The sequence below is a fragment of the Pezoporus flaviventris genome, unplaced genomic scaffold (assembly GCF_033815535.1).
Source record: "Pezoporus flaviventris isolate CSIRO_AGI_PZ_B2104156 unplaced genomic scaffold, CSIRO_AGI_Pfla_v1 ptg000001l, whole genome shotgun sequence".
NCBI lineage: Eukaryota > Metazoa > Chordata > Aves > Psittaciformes > Psittacidae > Pezoporus > Pezoporus flaviventris.
In genome coordinates this window covers 45,970,696-45,988,100 of record NW_026892549.1, presented here as the reverse complement: position 1 = coordinate 45,988,100, position 17,405 = coordinate 45,970,696, and the positions used below count along the sequence as shown (strand labels likewise).

Here is a 17,405-nt window from a genome sequence, read left to right as displayed (position 1 = left end):
ATAATGTTAAGTCAAAGTTGTTTCCAAACTGGACAGCAACAGGTTAAATACACATGTGATGAAGTTTGGAGAAAAAGCTTGTAGTAGGGTCTGCTGGCCAGTGCACTCAAAGCCATCCAAGGTTGTTACATAAAATTATCTCTTCAGAAAGATGTTGAAACACACTTATGTTACATATATATAATTTCTTAAATGGTCATTGTATGGCTACTTGCGTGGCAGCACGCAGGGCATGTGCTGGTGTACAAGCACATGTGGGTTTTATCATATTTTGATACTAGCACAATGAGCTGCCTGCACTTTTGCATTCTTGATTTGGCTATCCTTAATCCTTTGCTGACACTGATGATACATTTTGTTGTTGTGACTGGTGGCAGATATTTTTTTCTATCTTTATTAAACAGTCACAACCCAACAAAAGGCCTTCAAAGCCCTGGGACAGTGTTTGCACGTTTCTTTCGTCCTTTTTTGTTTTCTAATCTAGATGTCTATCAAATTCAGCCACGCTTAGCTGCAGTCCTTTGTTCAGTATCTCACAGCCAGTGCACTGAAATTCTCTATGCTTACAGTCCCAGTAGCACAGATTTTTAGTAAACAAAATTGGCTTGTCCATTTAAAAGAATATTTCTTAAATAAGATCTATTTCTTATCAGTAAGTTTGGGAACAGATCCTGATTTTTGACTCCTTGGTTAAAGTTACAGGTTCAGACTTCTTTTCTGTTTGAGACATTTGTTTTACCACCCATTTCCTGGTGAAAATCGATGATTTATGGAAAAATTGGTTTTGATCCTATGAGCTTTAGAGGCTGATCAGTCTTTGGTAACAGTAGTTACATCAGGTCACATCAGCAACAGGAAAACAGCTTGTGTGTATGTGAAGGTAGTAATTCTGTCCCTTAAGTAAATCTGCAGAAGTTTTACAGAAGTTAAAATGTATCTTTGCTGAATGTGGTTGAGGCTTTTGATTTCAGCATCTTTTATTGCTCTGAAGAAAAATACTGTGGAGAACATCTAGGAGAAAGCCATCTGGGTCATTGTAGGAGAGTGTTCATTGAGAGTACTGTTGTGCATGCATAGCAGTGAATGGGCTGGTTTGGCTAAATACATTTCCTTAAAGCTTCATTCTTCGGGCTGAGACCAAGGAGGGGACTGGGCACAGGTCATTATTATATTGAAGAAATGTGCAAACAGAGGCTCGAGTTCTGTGTAGCGCAGTCAAAGAGTTGACAGACTTGCCCACTGCTGGTGGGACCCATTCAGCCAGTGTTAGAGAGGACTACCCTGACGGCTCAGGCATGTGGTGAAGTTACCACAGGAAAAAAAGTCTTTGCCTATCAGATGATCTTTGCTGACTGTGCGTGTGCCTGCTTTTTGCTCTTGGCAAAAGCCTGTTTGTTGAGCATACAGTTAGCTTGATTTGCTTCATATGTACAAGGGATTAAGAACATGCATGCAGATTTTTGCAGCAAGTTAGCTGTCATTACGTGTCTTATTGTTGTACCTGAAAAGTGCTTTTAGCTGTCTTTTTTTTTTTTTTTTTTTCAATGAACTAACACATAAGCGAGATGTGCTGGCGCATGGCTAGTTTTGTCTTAAATGCTTTGCAATAGAAATGGCTTGCTATTGCCTGGAACTTTGTCTTACTATTCATTCATTTCAGACTGTGGTTTTCCCATTTTCCCAAATGTATTTTGCAAAACGACTTATTTTAATACTAAAATTCTGTTTATTTTATGCTGTCCCAAATGTTAAGCTTCTGATGTGCTGCAGCTTTTTGACAACTAGCAACTGCCCAGTAGAGGTTGCCAAGAGGAAAAGCTGGGGGTTTTGGCAGCTGGGTGGGAACAGATGACAATGTTGGAATAGATGGGCAAGAGTATTGAGTTTTGTTGTTGTTCAGGAAGTAATGAAGGCTTTTGGCAGTGGGAACAAGATGCATCTTTCAAACCTTGTTTTAGGGCTAAGGACAAAAATAGCATGGCATTTCAAGGAAGGCAGGTGAGCTTTAAATCCCTTACTCCTCTTAACTTAGGGCTACTTGCAATGCAAGTACCACTGTAGCTCAAAGCTTTTGCTTTCTGCTGAAGAGTGAAATACTGACACCAGGCACTGGACCTGGTGCCACTGTTTGCTCTGAGCTTGTGTGAACTGCAGTGACACTGACCTTAGAATTAGTTTGGGTTACCTTCAGGTTGAGGTGCTTTCTCTTCCTTTACAGTCTTGAGACTTTCACAGTTATTTGAAGGTAGAGATGAGGCCTCTTTTTTACATGCCAGTGGAAAGCAGTATGGTCATGGTGGAGGTTGGCATTTGACCTTCATTATTGCATGTATAATTCTGCTTTGCTCACATAAATTATGCTGCAAAGAGAATCCTTTCAAGTCTTGTAAACAGAGCTAGTAGAGCAGACCTGCTTGTCAACCATGTTCAACATTTTCATTCTCTGTCACAGCCTGATCTAAGTATCCAACTTCATAATTAGGTTTTGGATAACTTCCAGGATCAGTGCTTGATGTCCAATTATATCTGCAGTAAAATGGCACTTAGAAGTAACTAGCACTTCCAGATAAGAACTTCCCATGATCTGCGAGAAAAATTCAAAATCAAGATGTTATAAAATATTTCAGCATCAATAAGGCAGAGGAACCCAGGGAACATGTTGATGAAGTGTCTCCCTGACTTTCTGTCCTCAAATCATTGTGTTAGGCTTTCTTTTGGCTTGGCAAAACTGGACTGTACTGTTGCCACATTTTCCTGTCTTTAGCTGTGCAAAATGCCCAAGAGTTTGAGTGCTGTAAGGACTTCAGCATAGTCAGGTGCTTCTGACATGACCTGTGGTTTCTCAAGAGCATGTACATATGGGTCAAATTCTGATACTCCATATGGCTGCCAGTTGAGACCAGTGCTGTGCAATTCACTGGAGCAAGTTTAGATTTATACCCTGGGAACTGAGAGTTAATTTTGAGTCATCAGTTGGAATTAGGTTTTCTAGAACTGTCTGTACCTGAACCCAGATGCCAAACTTTATGTCCCTGCAGAGGCCCCTGGCCTGTGGGCATGTCATTCCCTACACTGCCTTAAGCCTTGACACTTCGATGACAGTGGTGGTCCCAGCTAGAGCTCCGTCTCCATCATATTTGGATTTTGAATGTTCTGAGTTGCATTTTAACCTGCACAGCTGACAAGCACTCTAAAATTTAGGTTGTCTGAACCAAACAGTCTATCTGCAAATCAGGAAGGGATCGGAAAGTCCGCTGTTGTTGCAGCTAGTAGCAAAACTGTCTTGATTTCTGCTGGCTGAAAATTAGGTGAGTGCTAATCTCTGCTGAAAATGATACACATGTATTGCATTTCTACCAGCACACACTGAGTTTCTCTTGTGTTGTATTTCATAGTGGTGAGCATTCTTAATGTGTTTGGTAAATAATCTTTACTTTGAGTTGATCAGCTTTGGAATACAGGTAGTTTAGTGGCCATACCTTTCTGAATTGGTAGATGTACTGAACACTGAATTTCCCTGGATCAATGCTACTGCAAACTCTGAAAGGACTAACAAGAAGTAGGTCCTTACCAGGCATAGGACAGCACTACACTGGTTGTCTTTTACTGTCTGAAGGATCTAGTGCTGCTTGTGGAAGCGTGGAGTTTACATGTATTCTGCTGCTACATGTGTCCCAGAGGACTGAGATGATAGTATAATGTGGGGAACAAAGAGATGTTACAAGTTACCAGTGTGTAGCAGGAAATGCACATTTCTTGCAGGTTATGGCGATGTGCCTCTGCTGGAAAAGCAAACCTTTTTGCATTTGTGTAAACTGAAAAATTGTTTGTTGGGATTGTCCACGTGCCAGACTGCCATCCTTTCCTGCAAGTACCTCGGGTCTCACAAAATCACACTGTGTAATTTGTCAGGCATGAATCATCATCTTTTAACTGGCTAAACTGAGGAGCAAGGTGCAAGGAGAATGACCCTCCTTAATAAGGGCAGATGGGTTGAAGTAGTGGGTCACTTTTTATCCCTGGCCTGCAAAACTGACTTGACAGCAAACAGCAGGCTTACAGATCTTTTTCTTCTATTCCTGAAGGGAGTCATCTTCCTCTTCACATTGCAATTTCTGTTGTGTTTATTGCTCTAAGTCCTACAGGCACTGGTTAAGAAAGCTGAATGCCCACTAAGTTGCCTGCAGTGTAGCAAACAAAGGGTAGTCAGACTTAGTGTCACATGTGACATGTATTACATCCATTACACAAAGCTCCCCATCTCTTGCATGAGTGGTTAAGGAGAAACTGGACATCCAACAGAACTATGGCAACAGCATGCCAAGAGCAGGTCACTCCTGTTTAGGTATCCTTGGACCAGTTTCCTACCAGGCTGGTATTGGAAGTAGGAGATCTACAGGGGTTCACCATCATCTGAATCCAGCAGTTTGGGTTCATATCTCTGTTCATAACATCCAGGGTTCATAGCATCCTGTTGCTAACACACATAAACACAAAATGTAGCTTTCTGGCAAAGAACTCTGTGGGAAGGGAGACCAAAGAACCTTCCTGCCCCTCCTGATGGTCCACTGGGCTGGAGTGGAGACCTTGGTGGTGTCAGCCTGACTGGTTTCTCCAGGTCAGACCTGAAGACGAGGGATTTGGCTTAGTTGCCTTGCCAGGGTGATTTGGGCACTCCCTGGGTGATTTGGGCCAGGAAGGTCGCATGAGGTACTTGGCAGAAGCTGGGAAGTGCATATGGGGAAATATGCTTTGTTTCTGCCATCAGTTGCCTGCTCTGGCAAATGCAGCAGCAGGTAGGGCCCTGGTGGGGGGTTAAAGAAGGGCTGTGGCTGTAACCCCTCACTGGGCTTTGTCTGCCATGCAGATTAGGTGAAGGGCTTTTCTGGCTCTGTTGCTAGGCTCTTCCCCCTTATTGACTTGGTAGAGAGGCTGAGGGGGGGAGCAGGAGGGAAAGACTGCATTATATTGTTTCTTTGAGTTTCCCCCCCCCCTCTATGGGGAGATGGGCTTGATCCACTGGTTTTGGATTTTAGAGGCAGAAGGCAAGACATGACCAGCTGGTGTCTTGAAATGGCACAGGTGCAATGGCTGCGGGAGGGGGGAGCCAGGAATAATTACAGGTTTCTGAAGCATCAGGCTTTGCTGAAAAGGGCTCATCGACAAACTGCTCTTTATGGAAAATTAATGGTGAAGCTGGAAGAAACTGTCAGGCCCACTATTGTTGTCGTGCGGTAGTGATGCCTTAAAGGAGCAGTACCTCCTGCTTGCCTCCCCTCCATGGGCAGCCTGCAGCCAGCGCGCAGCTTTCTGATCCCACAGCAATTGAAATTTCATGTCACTGTCATCAGATTTAATAGCCTTGAGTCCCTGTCTTCCCCCCTCCCCCTTTCCACCCCCAGTTTGTGATTATGCTTGCTCTTTCCTTTGGAAGCCTTTTATTTATTAGGCCCCTAAACCTGTTTCTGCCTCACTGGGTGAAGGCTAAGTGGGCCTAGCAGCCCAAATTACATGTTTGGGCAATTCAAAAGCATTGCCTTTCCTGGTGGTGGGGGTTGTTCCTGAAAGACTGTGGGACGCATTGGAAAGCTGCTCCCAAAACCTGTTAGGATTCATCTGGGGAGAGATCAGATCCTCAGCTAAAGTCATTCCTCATGATCCCAGAAATGTACTTTAAAAAGAAAATGGAAAGGTTGCTTAAGGCATGTACAAACTGGTAAGTGTCCCACCTCCAGGCCTGTGTGCAGACACATTGTACACACGGTGTCATGCCTCTGAAAATAACCTCTGCGCTAAAGTATAGCGCATCTCACTTGGATATGTTGCTGTTCTATTTCTTTTTGTCCAAGTCCATCTCTACAGCTCAGGTCTACAATCAGCTGCTATTTTAACAAGAAACAACAGATAACTGGCAAATTCTGTTGTGAACTCTGAAAGTCATCCCACCACATAATATCTGCAACCAGCAGTGCTGCTTCCTGAGTACACTGAAAGTAATCTTAAATTATCTGACAGCTCATAGCTGTGAGTGGGGTGTCTTTACACTGGTGTTGATGGGACCTTTGTACCCAGGAGGCAGGAGTCTCTGTCTCCTCCTGCCATGTGAAGCTTTTGTCTCTTGATCAGATGCTGGACTCTCAAGGTGGGAAGTAGTTGGGTCGCCAGCCCCCATAGGCTGAAATTTTTTGCCTAAAATCACTTTCTTTATATTTCTAGAAGTGTTCTCTGAGGAGTAGTTCTTAGAAGTTTCTAAAAACTATTGGCTAGAATGTCTCTTTCTTCAAGTCCTCTAAAATCACAGTGGTGATATTAAACCAGCTGGCCTTTCAGGAAGCAAGAAATGAAAGATTGCACTAATAAACTCCATTAAAAGCTCCCGAAACTACAGCAAATGGTTTTCTATAAACAGTAAAAGTTTATAATGTTAGTTATGGAGAACACTGGGGAGTGTGATAGTGCCTGGAGACTTTACTGGGGCTAGCTAGGGGCACCATAATAAGGTACATTCAAGTTAGGCTAGGCTTACCCCATCCTCGTGCTGGTAGTCACTGCAGTGGAAATGCAGGACCATGTGGCAGCCTCCTTGACTGCAACTTCACCTACTTTTTAATAAGATGCATGTGTGTGTTTGTATGCAAGTCTGGTGTCCTGTACACAGTGAGCCCCATTTAACCAGGTGTACCAGAAACCCTCTAAGACTGACAGTAGGTCCCTTTTTGGTGTCACATCTTTCCTTGTTTCAGGCCCTTTAAAACAAGCTGTGGTGTCACTGGAAGTTTTTCTCTGTCTCCCATCTTAAAATGCTACACTTCACGCTTCAGGATTTTGATGGTTTAGGAACAGACTGGGCCCCTGCCAACTGTGCTGAGTTAAATTTGGAGTGAAAGTTAATGTTTGTGAAGGAAGAGGAAGCAGTTCTTTGGAGAGGTGACTTTGTTTGTACGTGGCCGGGTGATGCAGCCTTTAGGATAGTTTCATATGGAAGTGACTGTTGGCCAGATTACACTTAAAACTGGGAAGGGCCTGATATCCATGGGACAATGTACGGACTTTTCACTACAGAAAATGTAGTGGATGCTTTCTGGTTGTTGTATCTTCACTCCTACTATAACATCTGCTACTGTATGTGGATATTCTCATAGTCTATTTTGCATCAAACAAGTGCCAAATCCTTATGTCTCCCTCACGAGAAGGTGCTGGTGTGCATGAGTGCTCTCTCTGAATGACTCTGGACCACATTGTTCTTTGGCCCTAGGTGGGAGCTGTGCTGTAGCCTCTCTCTAATGTGGTTTCTATCCCTTCCCTCTCCCTTCCCCTCCTGCAGACGTGCCTGGAGTTGGAGCGATACCTTCAGACTGAACCGCGGAAGATCTCTGAGACCTTTGGTGAGGATTTGGACTGTTTCCTTCATGCCGCCTCAGCCCCAGATGCAGAGGACAATATCCGACGGCTGGACCCCATCCTTTTACCTGTGGAGACGAGTACGTGTGACAAAAGCACTAACGTGGACATTATCCTCTCACGGGACAAGCTGCTCTCTGAGACATGCCTCAGTTTGCAGTCCACCAGCTCTTCCACAGAAGGCTACACAGCCGTCAACCAGGCCCAGCTCAATGCAGTAACCTCATTAACACCCCCTTCCTCCCCAGAGCTCAGCCGCCACCTTGTAAAAACCTCACAGACTCTCTCAGCGGTGGATGGCACAGTGACGTTGAAACTGGTGGCCAAGAAAACTTCACTCAGCTCTGTGAAAGTGGGTGTAGTGACAGCGACCGCAGGGGCAATAAAAACTGGGCAAAGTGACAGTGAGCACGTTGGTACAGGGGCAGAAGCATCCCCAGAAAACAAGAAGAGGGTTCATCGCTGTCAGTTTAATGGGTGCCGGAAGGTTTATACAAAGAGTTCCCACTTAAAGGCTCACCAGAGGACTCATACAGGTACTTATGTAGGATTCTTCTCTCATCTTGTCCTACTGCCACCTAACTGTAACCATGTCTTTCATTCTCATTTAGAAAGGAAGAAAAAAAAATCTCTTCTGAAAGTCCAGGCTTTTATCTATGAAACAGGGCAGTGGGATAATATGGTAGGCCAGCAAACGTACCTGTTACTCAGAAGGACTGAGGAGTTCAATGTCTACCATTAACCTCTTGTGATTTCATTGTCTTGTGGGGCTTGATGCAGAGTCATTTTAGGATAGCTAAGGGATGTAGATGTTCATGTTAAAACTGTGGGCATGCCAGTTTGGGTTTTTGGCACTCATTTCCCTAAGACAACTTCAAAAATGTTAATTTTAGTCAAGTGTTAATTGCTTCAACTGGAGAATAGTGTGGGCAGGTTTTGTTGCCTTTTTTTTTGTGGGGGAGAGAGAAAAACGTACTTCTGATCTGAGATACGCAGTTTAGGATTAATGTGTGCATGAGAGAGTATGTGCATAGATGCAGACGTGTAGGTGTGGAGATGCACATACCCTTGAAATACTCATGATCTTGGGCTTCTCTGGTGGTAAGATACAGTGAGAACAAGTGAAAGAATGACATGGACTTTGAATGGAATAATGTAGGTGGGGAGGGAATAGAATGTATGAAAAGATGTCAGGCTGCTATTTTGGATAATATTTACTAATGTTGCATATAAGCTCCACTGTGTAAGCTTCTTGAAGCACGCTGAATTGGCTTAGGTTTGCCTGTTCAGGATCCCCACTCTTCTGTCATTTCTTCATAGTCTCCAGTAGCTTTTCGGCTCCTATTCATTGGCAGTAATAGCTGTGCAGTTCGTGTGTGTTGCGGCTTTGTTCTAAGCTTCACATGTGATGAGAGATGATAAATTCCCATTAGCACTGTCTTATCTTGTGATTATTCTTGTTTCCAGAGGGATTGCTGTAATCAGTTTTCCCAATTTTACTGTAAAATGTGTGGTCTCTTACGATAACTGCACATTTAATTCACAGCCTTATCATGCAGGCAGACTCCTAGAAGCGAGGTTGTTCTTGCAAGGTAGAAAATAACATGTTGGACCAGTGCAGTAAATCAAACAAATATGTGGGTTGTTAAGAGAGCTGCATCCATCAAATACTAGGCAGTCCTGTAAAAGTTACAGAGTCTGAAGTGTAAATCATATTAAGACATAAAAAGCATTGGTTTTGATCTTTTTATATGGGCTTTCTAGTGCTTTTACTGGGGATAGCCACTTTGCCAGGAGTGACCTCACTTGTGATTCAGTGATTTGAAAGCCAGTGAAAGTAGTGCAGACATTTTAAAATCTGCAGCAGCATGGTTAGGGGGCTCCTCATAGCACCAGTGCTGCTGTGAGGCTGGTCCCTACCAATGCTGTCAGGGGGGATGTCCCAGCAAAGGCCTTCCAGCAGGCAGCAGGGCTCCCATGAAGGCACAAATTTATAGAGTGTGAGATAGATCTGTTCGGATAAGGGCTCGAGCTGTGAGTGCTGGGTCTTACACAGCTGTTCCTGAAGTTTGTCAGAAATGTGACATGCTCACCTGGGAAGGGTGAACTTGTGGAGTTTTTCTGGCTTTGTCACCAGTAGGTGTGGATGGGAACAAGGAGCCCTGAGAGAGCACTTCGGAAAACCACTACTCTTTCAACACTGCCATCCTTTGGAGTCAAAATTTTGCAAGTTTTTCCATGCTTTTGAGCTCAGCTTTAGGTCTGGTTTAATTTTTTGTGAAATCTTATGTTTTATAGTTAATCCATGATGAGAAACATTTCTCACTGGCCCTGTGATACTTCTTTTGAGTAGCCTTAGACTGTATATTGTGCCATTGATGTGTATGTGCCTGCCCATCCACAACAGTGCTCAATGTGGTGAGAAAGGCAAATCCACTTTTGCTGTCTGGTGGGGAGACTGTAGTTGCCCACACCTTCCACTCCCAGCACCACAGCTAGTGGGGTCAGCTACCTGTCTCATCTTGCCAGTTAAACCATGTAGACAAAGCATGGTTTCATTAGGTTTCATGGTTAAAGCATGTGTAGACAGCATGGTTTCATTTTGTGATGAGGACTGGGTGCAGCCTTGTTTTTAAAATCCATCTCTGATGCAGAACCTGGGAGCAGGTAGGCACCTGGCTCCCATGTTTCTCTGTGGAGCAAAACATCTAAGTACCTTTGAACATTTACATCTTGGGAGCAATCTAGGTGAATCAAGGGGAAGGGTGGGATAGGTTGGACTAACTGGCTTATTTGAGTCCAGAGCACAAAGTTATTCTGACTCCTTCATCCTGTTTATGTGCTCTGTTCCCTTAAAAAAAAAACCTGACTGTTGGATGCCTTAAATCAGAGCTGGTGCAATCACGACATTAAATCTGTTCATGTTGACCTCTGCAGTGGGGTTCCCCCGCAGGGACCTCCTGCCTCTGGTAAAAGAGAGGGATAGAGAGGAATAGCTAAGGAAATTCAGGACTGAATTATAAATGGCAGGTCTGCCTCCTTTCCCATGCACTCCTTCAGGGCTAGGGACAAGAAGCCCTTTTCTCTGTTGGTGCTTTGTTTTTTTCCTGGCTGAGCTGAATGTGCTATGGGTTGCAAATGCACCCAGCAGTGCCAATGGCTAGTAGCCACTTGGCTTAGTCAGTGGCTGAGCCAGAGGGTCTGAAATGATTGCGAGATATTTTCCTTTGGCTGGTAGTTTGTTAGTATGTCATGCAAGAGCAGTCTGCCAGTGTGGGCTCTGTGTAAAAGGGTGTGAGTGCCCTGACAGACAAAGAGCTCTCAGTGTGGAGTTCGCAGGCAGGGAGGCAGATACGGGCTGGTCACCCAACTTGCACGTGCAAAGACCACTTGCTGGATCAAAGAGATTTACTGCAGTGCATGAAAACAAGAAAACCATGGGCTGGGTAGCTGGGGGGACAGAAGGCGGCGGAAGGAGGTTGCATTCCTTTCTCTTGTATGTAAGGCTGACCAGACAGATGCTGGCTGGTGTTCCTCACTGCTGCGTGATGAGCCAGGCTGGGCTGGAGGCAGTACAGACTGATAGCAGCTTGCTAGATCAGAGACAGTCTCTTAGGGCTTGACTTCACTGGGAGCCCAGAGGCAGTGAGACCTCACATTGCACTTGGTGCATCCCTCACATTCCTCTTCCACATCTCATCTGTAGGAGAATCAAGATAGCACTGTAAGGCCCATGGTTGGTTGAACTGGTTATGAAACCACCTTCTGGATGACCTTTGGAGAGGGAAAAACAACCATCTGTGTGCAAGAGAATTTAATCTGGAAGGGAAAGGGGAAAACATTGTCTGGATGGAAAGGGAAATGAAAATATTTGACTGAATTCAAAGTAAGCTGGGGAATCTAAAGCGAAGAACATGTGAAGGAGCTCAGAGCAGTGGCGGGACGGACTGTCAGAGAGCCACAAAGGAGCCCCTCAGGGGAGGAACGGTGACTGGGACTGTAAGCAGGAGGAAAAGGTGAGCTGTAGATTTGGAAAGACCATACTGAGATTGTGAGGGTGAGGTAAAAACATCTGAAGAAGGAGCAACCAGGACTGGCATGGTAATCCAACCCTAGCACATTCTCTAACAGTTATTTGTGGAGCAGACATCAGTGCAAACAATGACATTTGTCTCTTTTGACAGACAAATTTTGGTCCAGCCTTCACACATGCATGGAGATGAATTGCTAATGTAATGGGGAGTGGAGAGGAAAGGAATTCGAATGAGCCCAAACCCATGTACAGTCATCAGCACTTCCTAAATTAGAAAACAGGATATTGCTGGCCAGTGTGGACTAAGGGTGATGTGGCCTCTGACCTGTGGGAAGATTAGTCATGAGATGTGGCTGTGCTCCCAGATCAAAGACCTCTGGAGGAGATTTTGATCTCCTGACAAAACTCTATCAGCCTTCCTTGCAGTAAAGTACAGAAGGTATGACATGGTGTGGTGGTTTCAGGCCAGAGATAAAGCATCAGGTATAAACTGACCAGGAAATCCTTAAGATTCAGGATAGTGATGAAAAATGACCTTTAGGGGTTCTTCAGGGTTTTGCATTTTATGTGTATCAGAAGGTTTTGGTTTTTTTTTTATCCATCTAAAACCAGGTTCTGTTACAACCTAAGCCCAAGTCTGAGAAGCAGCAGTTGGGCACCTCAGATCTATATTTAGGTTCCTAAAGCCTAAACAATTGGGAAATACCCATGTAAATAGATGCTATGAGCCTACATGCAATCTTAAGATAGCATTTATCTAAGTGGAGTTTGTTTCACATTGTCAGGACATCTTATTTTAAATTATATAGTTCTTTGATCTAAAGTGCTGGGTGAGAGTAACTAAAACAAACAAATCCACCCTGCAGGAAAACAAATTACTACATTTACAAGAACAAGAGAAGAGACACAAGAGATTAGAAAGAGCATTAATGAACAGGAAGGTTTTTGAGATGGGATTTGAAACAGCAGAGAAGAACTTTCCCAAAGTGCTGGAGAAAGAAAAGGATACATCCAGAATTTGGAAATGATTGGAAAAGACCAAATTGAGAGTAGACTGGGTGATAGATACAGAAGATTAATACAAAGTAAAGGAATAATAGAGAAAATAAAGATTATCTGTGTCAGTGATACCACGTGAATGAGAAGCTGCATTGCTGTAGCACTCGTGAACAGAAAGCTAATGAAGAGAAAGAAGAAGCAAATAGCCAAGCACAGCACCAATTCTGCAGGATGCAAGGTTCTGAATAATGACTTAAAGAAAAGCATTTGGGAGAACAGTATAGCACAGGAGTAATGAAAGCCATTTATGTGATGTACAGAGACTCACCGCTTTGTAGTGAGTCCCCAGCTCTGTGTGCAGCACTGCAACCCAGCAAGGGGACATGGAGGGGCATGCAGGGACACAGAGGATGCTGAAGGTCCCATGGCAGCAGCTGAAGCAATAGATGAATGTGCTATTTGAAAGAAGAGCCAAGGAAGTGAGGGAGGAGGGGCTGTGAGGAAGACCTTCATTCATGGCTGAATTTGTTTTGGGAGACAGTTGCATTGCCAGATTGGAAAGATGTGTTTTATTGTGGGGTTGGATGTTTTTTGAAGTTTCTTAGGGTATAAACCTAACGAGTTTATCAAAGCGGATTCAAATAAGCCCAACCTGATCATGATATCTTTCAAAACCTCTGGTTTTGAAGCCTTTTAGCCATTGGCAAGTTTGGAGTGGAGTGTTGTGATTTCACTGTGAAGGCCAGAGCTTCACTTCATTACTACAGAGAGAGCTTAGGCTGAGGAAGGAGTTTTGTGAACCTCCCAGGCAGCAGGACGATGGGCCTGGCCAAAAGCAGCCCTTGACATCTAGAACACCTGTGGCGTTCATCCATTCCTTAGTTGCCAATACCTGAATTCTTAGTCCCATGTTTCTGCTCCATCATTTGCCAAATCAGTAGGACAGAACAGGGGCAGGGAGAAAAAAGCTGTCCTTAGTGTAACAAGCTTAACTAAAAACTTGGCCTATGTAGTGGAAAATAGTCCTTAAGTAGAACACTTCTATCTATGAATATCTGGGTAAAAATTAATTTGAATGGACTAAGCTCTGATTTGTTGTAAATTGACTTTCGTATGAGTGTCATACATGTCATAAAATTTTATCATTAATTCTTTGTAAAAGACACAGAATCCCAAAGGTAATTATTTTTCCTGGGCTTTGTTTGGCTTTGAATGTGTGTTAGTGTCCTAGTTTCAGCTGGGTTAGAGTTAATTTTCTTCTTAATAGCTGGTACAGTGTTGGGTTTTGGCCTTAGTCTGAAAACAATGCTGATAATGCACTGATGTTTTAGTTGTTGCTAAGCAGTGCTTACCCTGATCAAGGACTTTTCAGTCTCTCATGCTCTGCCAGTGAGGAGGAACACAAGAAGCTGGGAGGGAGTAGAGCCAGGACAGCTGACCCAAAATAGCCAAAGGGATATTCCATACCACAGAGCATCATGCCCATTATATAAACTGGGGAAGCTGCTCAGGGACTGGCTGGACATTGGTCAGTGGGTGGTGAGCAGTTGTACTGTGCATCAGTTGATTTTCTTGGGTTTTATTTCTTTCTCTCTCCCCTTTCAATTACTATTATTGTTGTTGTTGTTATATTTTACTTCAGTTATTAAACTATTCTTATCTCAGCCCACGGGTTTTACCTTTTCCTGGTTCTCCTCCCCATCCCACTGGGACTGGGGGAGTGACCTGGGCTGAGTGGTACTTAGTTTGCTGCCTGAGGTTAAACCACAACAATTAGGTAATGTGTTTCATGCAGTGTCACCCAGCAATGAAATGTCATACTACATTTGTGTCCTTCTTTAGTTACATTCATGTGGCAGCATGAATGACCGGGGTGGTTTCCAGCTGGGTGCTTGTACCTCCCTTAGAACAAAGGATAGGTTGTCATTTGTGCCTTTTCCAAAATCCAGGTGAGGAAACTTCCTAGCCAGTAAAATTAATTATCTTTACTCACTGCCTTGTGCTCCTGAGACCAGGCTGCTTGATTCACCAAGGTTTGTCCAGCAGTGTTGGCAAGACTTCTTCACTGAGGGTGACTATGCAAGGAGCTCCTGCACTGCTGAGCTCAACCTGCCACCTCCAGCCCCAGGACAGGAGAAAGCATGCGGGACAATGGGATCTCCCTCAGGAACATCACCTGCCTGCCCTCATGTAGGTAGCCCTGCCCTCACACCAGGGCAGCCTTCACTGGGAGAACCTGCCAGTGTAGTTTTTAAACCCAAGCACATGATTTCCCTTTCACCTTCACCCCCAAATCAAATCCAGTATCTGAATGAATGGAAGCATCCTCAGTCTTCTTTCATTTTTCTTTCTTTAGTTGCCAAAACTGGGAAACAGAAAGGAATGTATGTTCTTTTCCCTTTCTTTCTTTCTTTCTCCATACGTGTGTATGGAAATGTATGTTCTTTGTGTTTTATTCCTGTGCTGTATTTGCCAGTCTGCATCATATTTTTTGGTCATCTCTGTCTGAGTTTTAGGTAGCAAAAGGGGGACAATGAAGTGACAGATAAATGGTGAAAAACATCAGCACTGTTGTAGCTTGAATAAGCAAAACCCCACATTCATTAGCAAAAATATGGAGCCAAACTATTTAAAACGTTAGGATTTGGAAAAGGGGGTGTCTATTCCTCTTATTTTTTTTCATTGCTCCCAGTTCCCAATAGATATGTCTTGTATTTTTCCTGGAATATTTGCCTTCATATTTTGCCTGGAATTTCTCAGAAACGCTTGGTTTCCAACACGCACATCTTCGATACACTGCTTCAGATTATGTAAATACACCCTGTGTCCCATGAAGGGCTGTATTCATTGTCCGCCCTCTGGGATAACATACAAAAAACAAAGGGAAAAATACATCTCAGGGTTCTGGAAAAATCTGACCCAGTGAACTGCCGATCTTTTTTACCTTTTTCATCTCTTCCTTCTGCTGCCGCTACCTTGCCTTGCATCTTGGAGCTCTCAGAGCTCCACTGAATTTGAAACTAAAAGCCCTTATTAGAGGAGATTTTTTTTAAAGTTCTTGCTGCTCCTCTGGGGACTGAAGTAATGGCAGCTTGAAGCAGCAGAGAATGTGTAATTAGGGCAAACAGCAATGCCTCGCATGGTGGGGAGAAACAGGAGGAGAGGAGGAGAAGCACGCAACAGCCCGGCGTGCACAGGCTGTTACTAGGAGACCCAGGCACGAAATGCATGAGATGCAGGGTGCTAATGGGCCAGCCCGCTGCCTGGGTACCAGCCGGACCTGCTGCACAGCTGCTTCTGCCCTCCCGTTGCCAAGCAACTCCATCCTTTTTTTTTTCCTTTGCTTTCTCCCTTTTCTCCTTTTCAATTTTCCTGTCCCCTTCACTCCCTTATTCCGGAGGCTTAATTGGGTAGTGCTGCCGGTGCTACTCTGGCTGCCCACCTGGGCCTGCCCCTCTGCTGCTGTCCCCAGGGCCCGGCACTGGGGGAGGATGTGCTGGCAATCAATGGGGCACAAGTACGGGTTGTGCACCCGGGCTGGTGCCGGCCCCCGGCTCCACTCTCTGACAGCTGGGAGCATCTTCCAGAGAGAAGGGGTTTGAAAAGGGAAAGGTATTCCTAAGGCTTTATCCTTCTTGATGACCCAAGGAGATAGAGCGTGGCATTCTACCCCACATTCAGTGCTCAGCACTATGGCAGCGGGCATTCGTTAAATGTGTCCTCTTAGGTGGAGTAGAAAATGGAACATTCCCATTTCTTTGAATGTTGCTCCATGCTTTGCTTTCCTCTGCTCTTTGTCTAGGCAGGTGGGCTTTGTGGTTGTGTGTTAGGTGCTTGTGTGTGTATAAGACATAATGCTGCAAAAATTCATTTCTTTTTGTTTCCTGAATGGCTACGTGCCGAAGACTGCTGCTGGCTCCATAGACAAGCTTTGGCAAAGCCCTTAGGGGCTAATCCAGAGCTTAGAAGTTTGTAGAAAGACTGACTGGACATTGCATCTGGTTCTTAACCTCTTTTCCCTGGTCTCTAATATAGACATGATCAGAGCTATCTCTCTATAAGGGCACTGCTGATCTTTTTGGATGAAAGGAGCTGTACATTGTTCCTGGAAATGTACTGCTTTTGCACTTGATCATCCCTGCCCATCTAAAAATAGGCACAACCTTCTCATATTGTGTGTTTCACAATCCTGTCACATTCCTCTTCTGCCCCATCCTGTCTCCTGCCAGCTTTTCTCTTGTGCTTTGTCACCCTTTCAAAGGCTTTTCCATCTTTCCAGCAGGTGGCAAAACTGTGAATAAAATGCCTTCTCTTTTTCCTTCTTCTTCTTTTTTTCTTTTTTTGGGTAGAAAGCATTGCTGAGCCACTTAAGCACTGACCACTGCCCCCCTTTGCACTCCTTTGTAATAATAAAAATAATAGTTAGGCTTTCCATTCTCCAACAAAAATCAATTAGGAGTATATTGAGGAATGAAAGGCTCTGGAAAGTATCTGAAATTGATTTTTGTAATTAGTTTTACTGGTTGATGGGTTGCACGCACATACGCTTAGATGTTAGCATTGATCTCTGGAGGATGTGTGTATTAAATAGCCTGGTCTTCCTTTTTGCTAAAGAAATGAACTTATTAATCTTAAAAGAGGGGATGTTGTGCGGCGAACAACGGCTGCTCAACTAGGTTTTCAGTAGGCTCACCAGCAGAGCAGCTGCCTGAACCATATGATGGTAACTTGCTGTATCTAGTGTGAAAATGGGGATATTTAACAAGCAGCAACTTTTGGGCTGCTTCTCTTCCTGTGTCTCATCTCTGACAAAGTGCATGTATGTAATGAGGGAGGACAGGCGCGGGTGTTAAGGAGACCTGTCTGGTTAGATTTCATTTTCCCAGGAATCCCTAAAACTGAGTGCCCTTCTGCACCATGCTTCTATTAAATACCTGAAGGTCCTTGCCATAGGAAGAGAGGAGTGACCAGT

At 44.2% G+C, this 17,405-nt stretch overlaps 1 protein-coding gene across 5 annotated transcripts in view; it reads left to right on the top strand.

Moving 5' to 3' along the window:
- Positions 1 to 17,405, top strand: part of KLF7 (KLF transcription factor 7) — a 63,018-nt gene that overhangs the window by 22,901 nt on the left and 22,712 nt on the right. For 4 of the 5 annotated variants that reach the window (XR_009743798.1, XR_009743795.1, XR_009743797.1 and 1 more), the window contains exon 2: positions 7,325 to 7,937. Coding sequence is in view for 2 of the 5 variants with exons in the window: in XM_061455694.1 (XP_061311678.1) it covers positions 7,325 to 7,937 (613 nt within the window). In the remaining 3 variants the exon portion in view is untranslated. The remainder of the gene's footprint in view (positions 1 to 7,324; positions 7,938 to 17,405) is intronic. The other variant, XM_061455707.1, reaches the window with a different exon arrangement.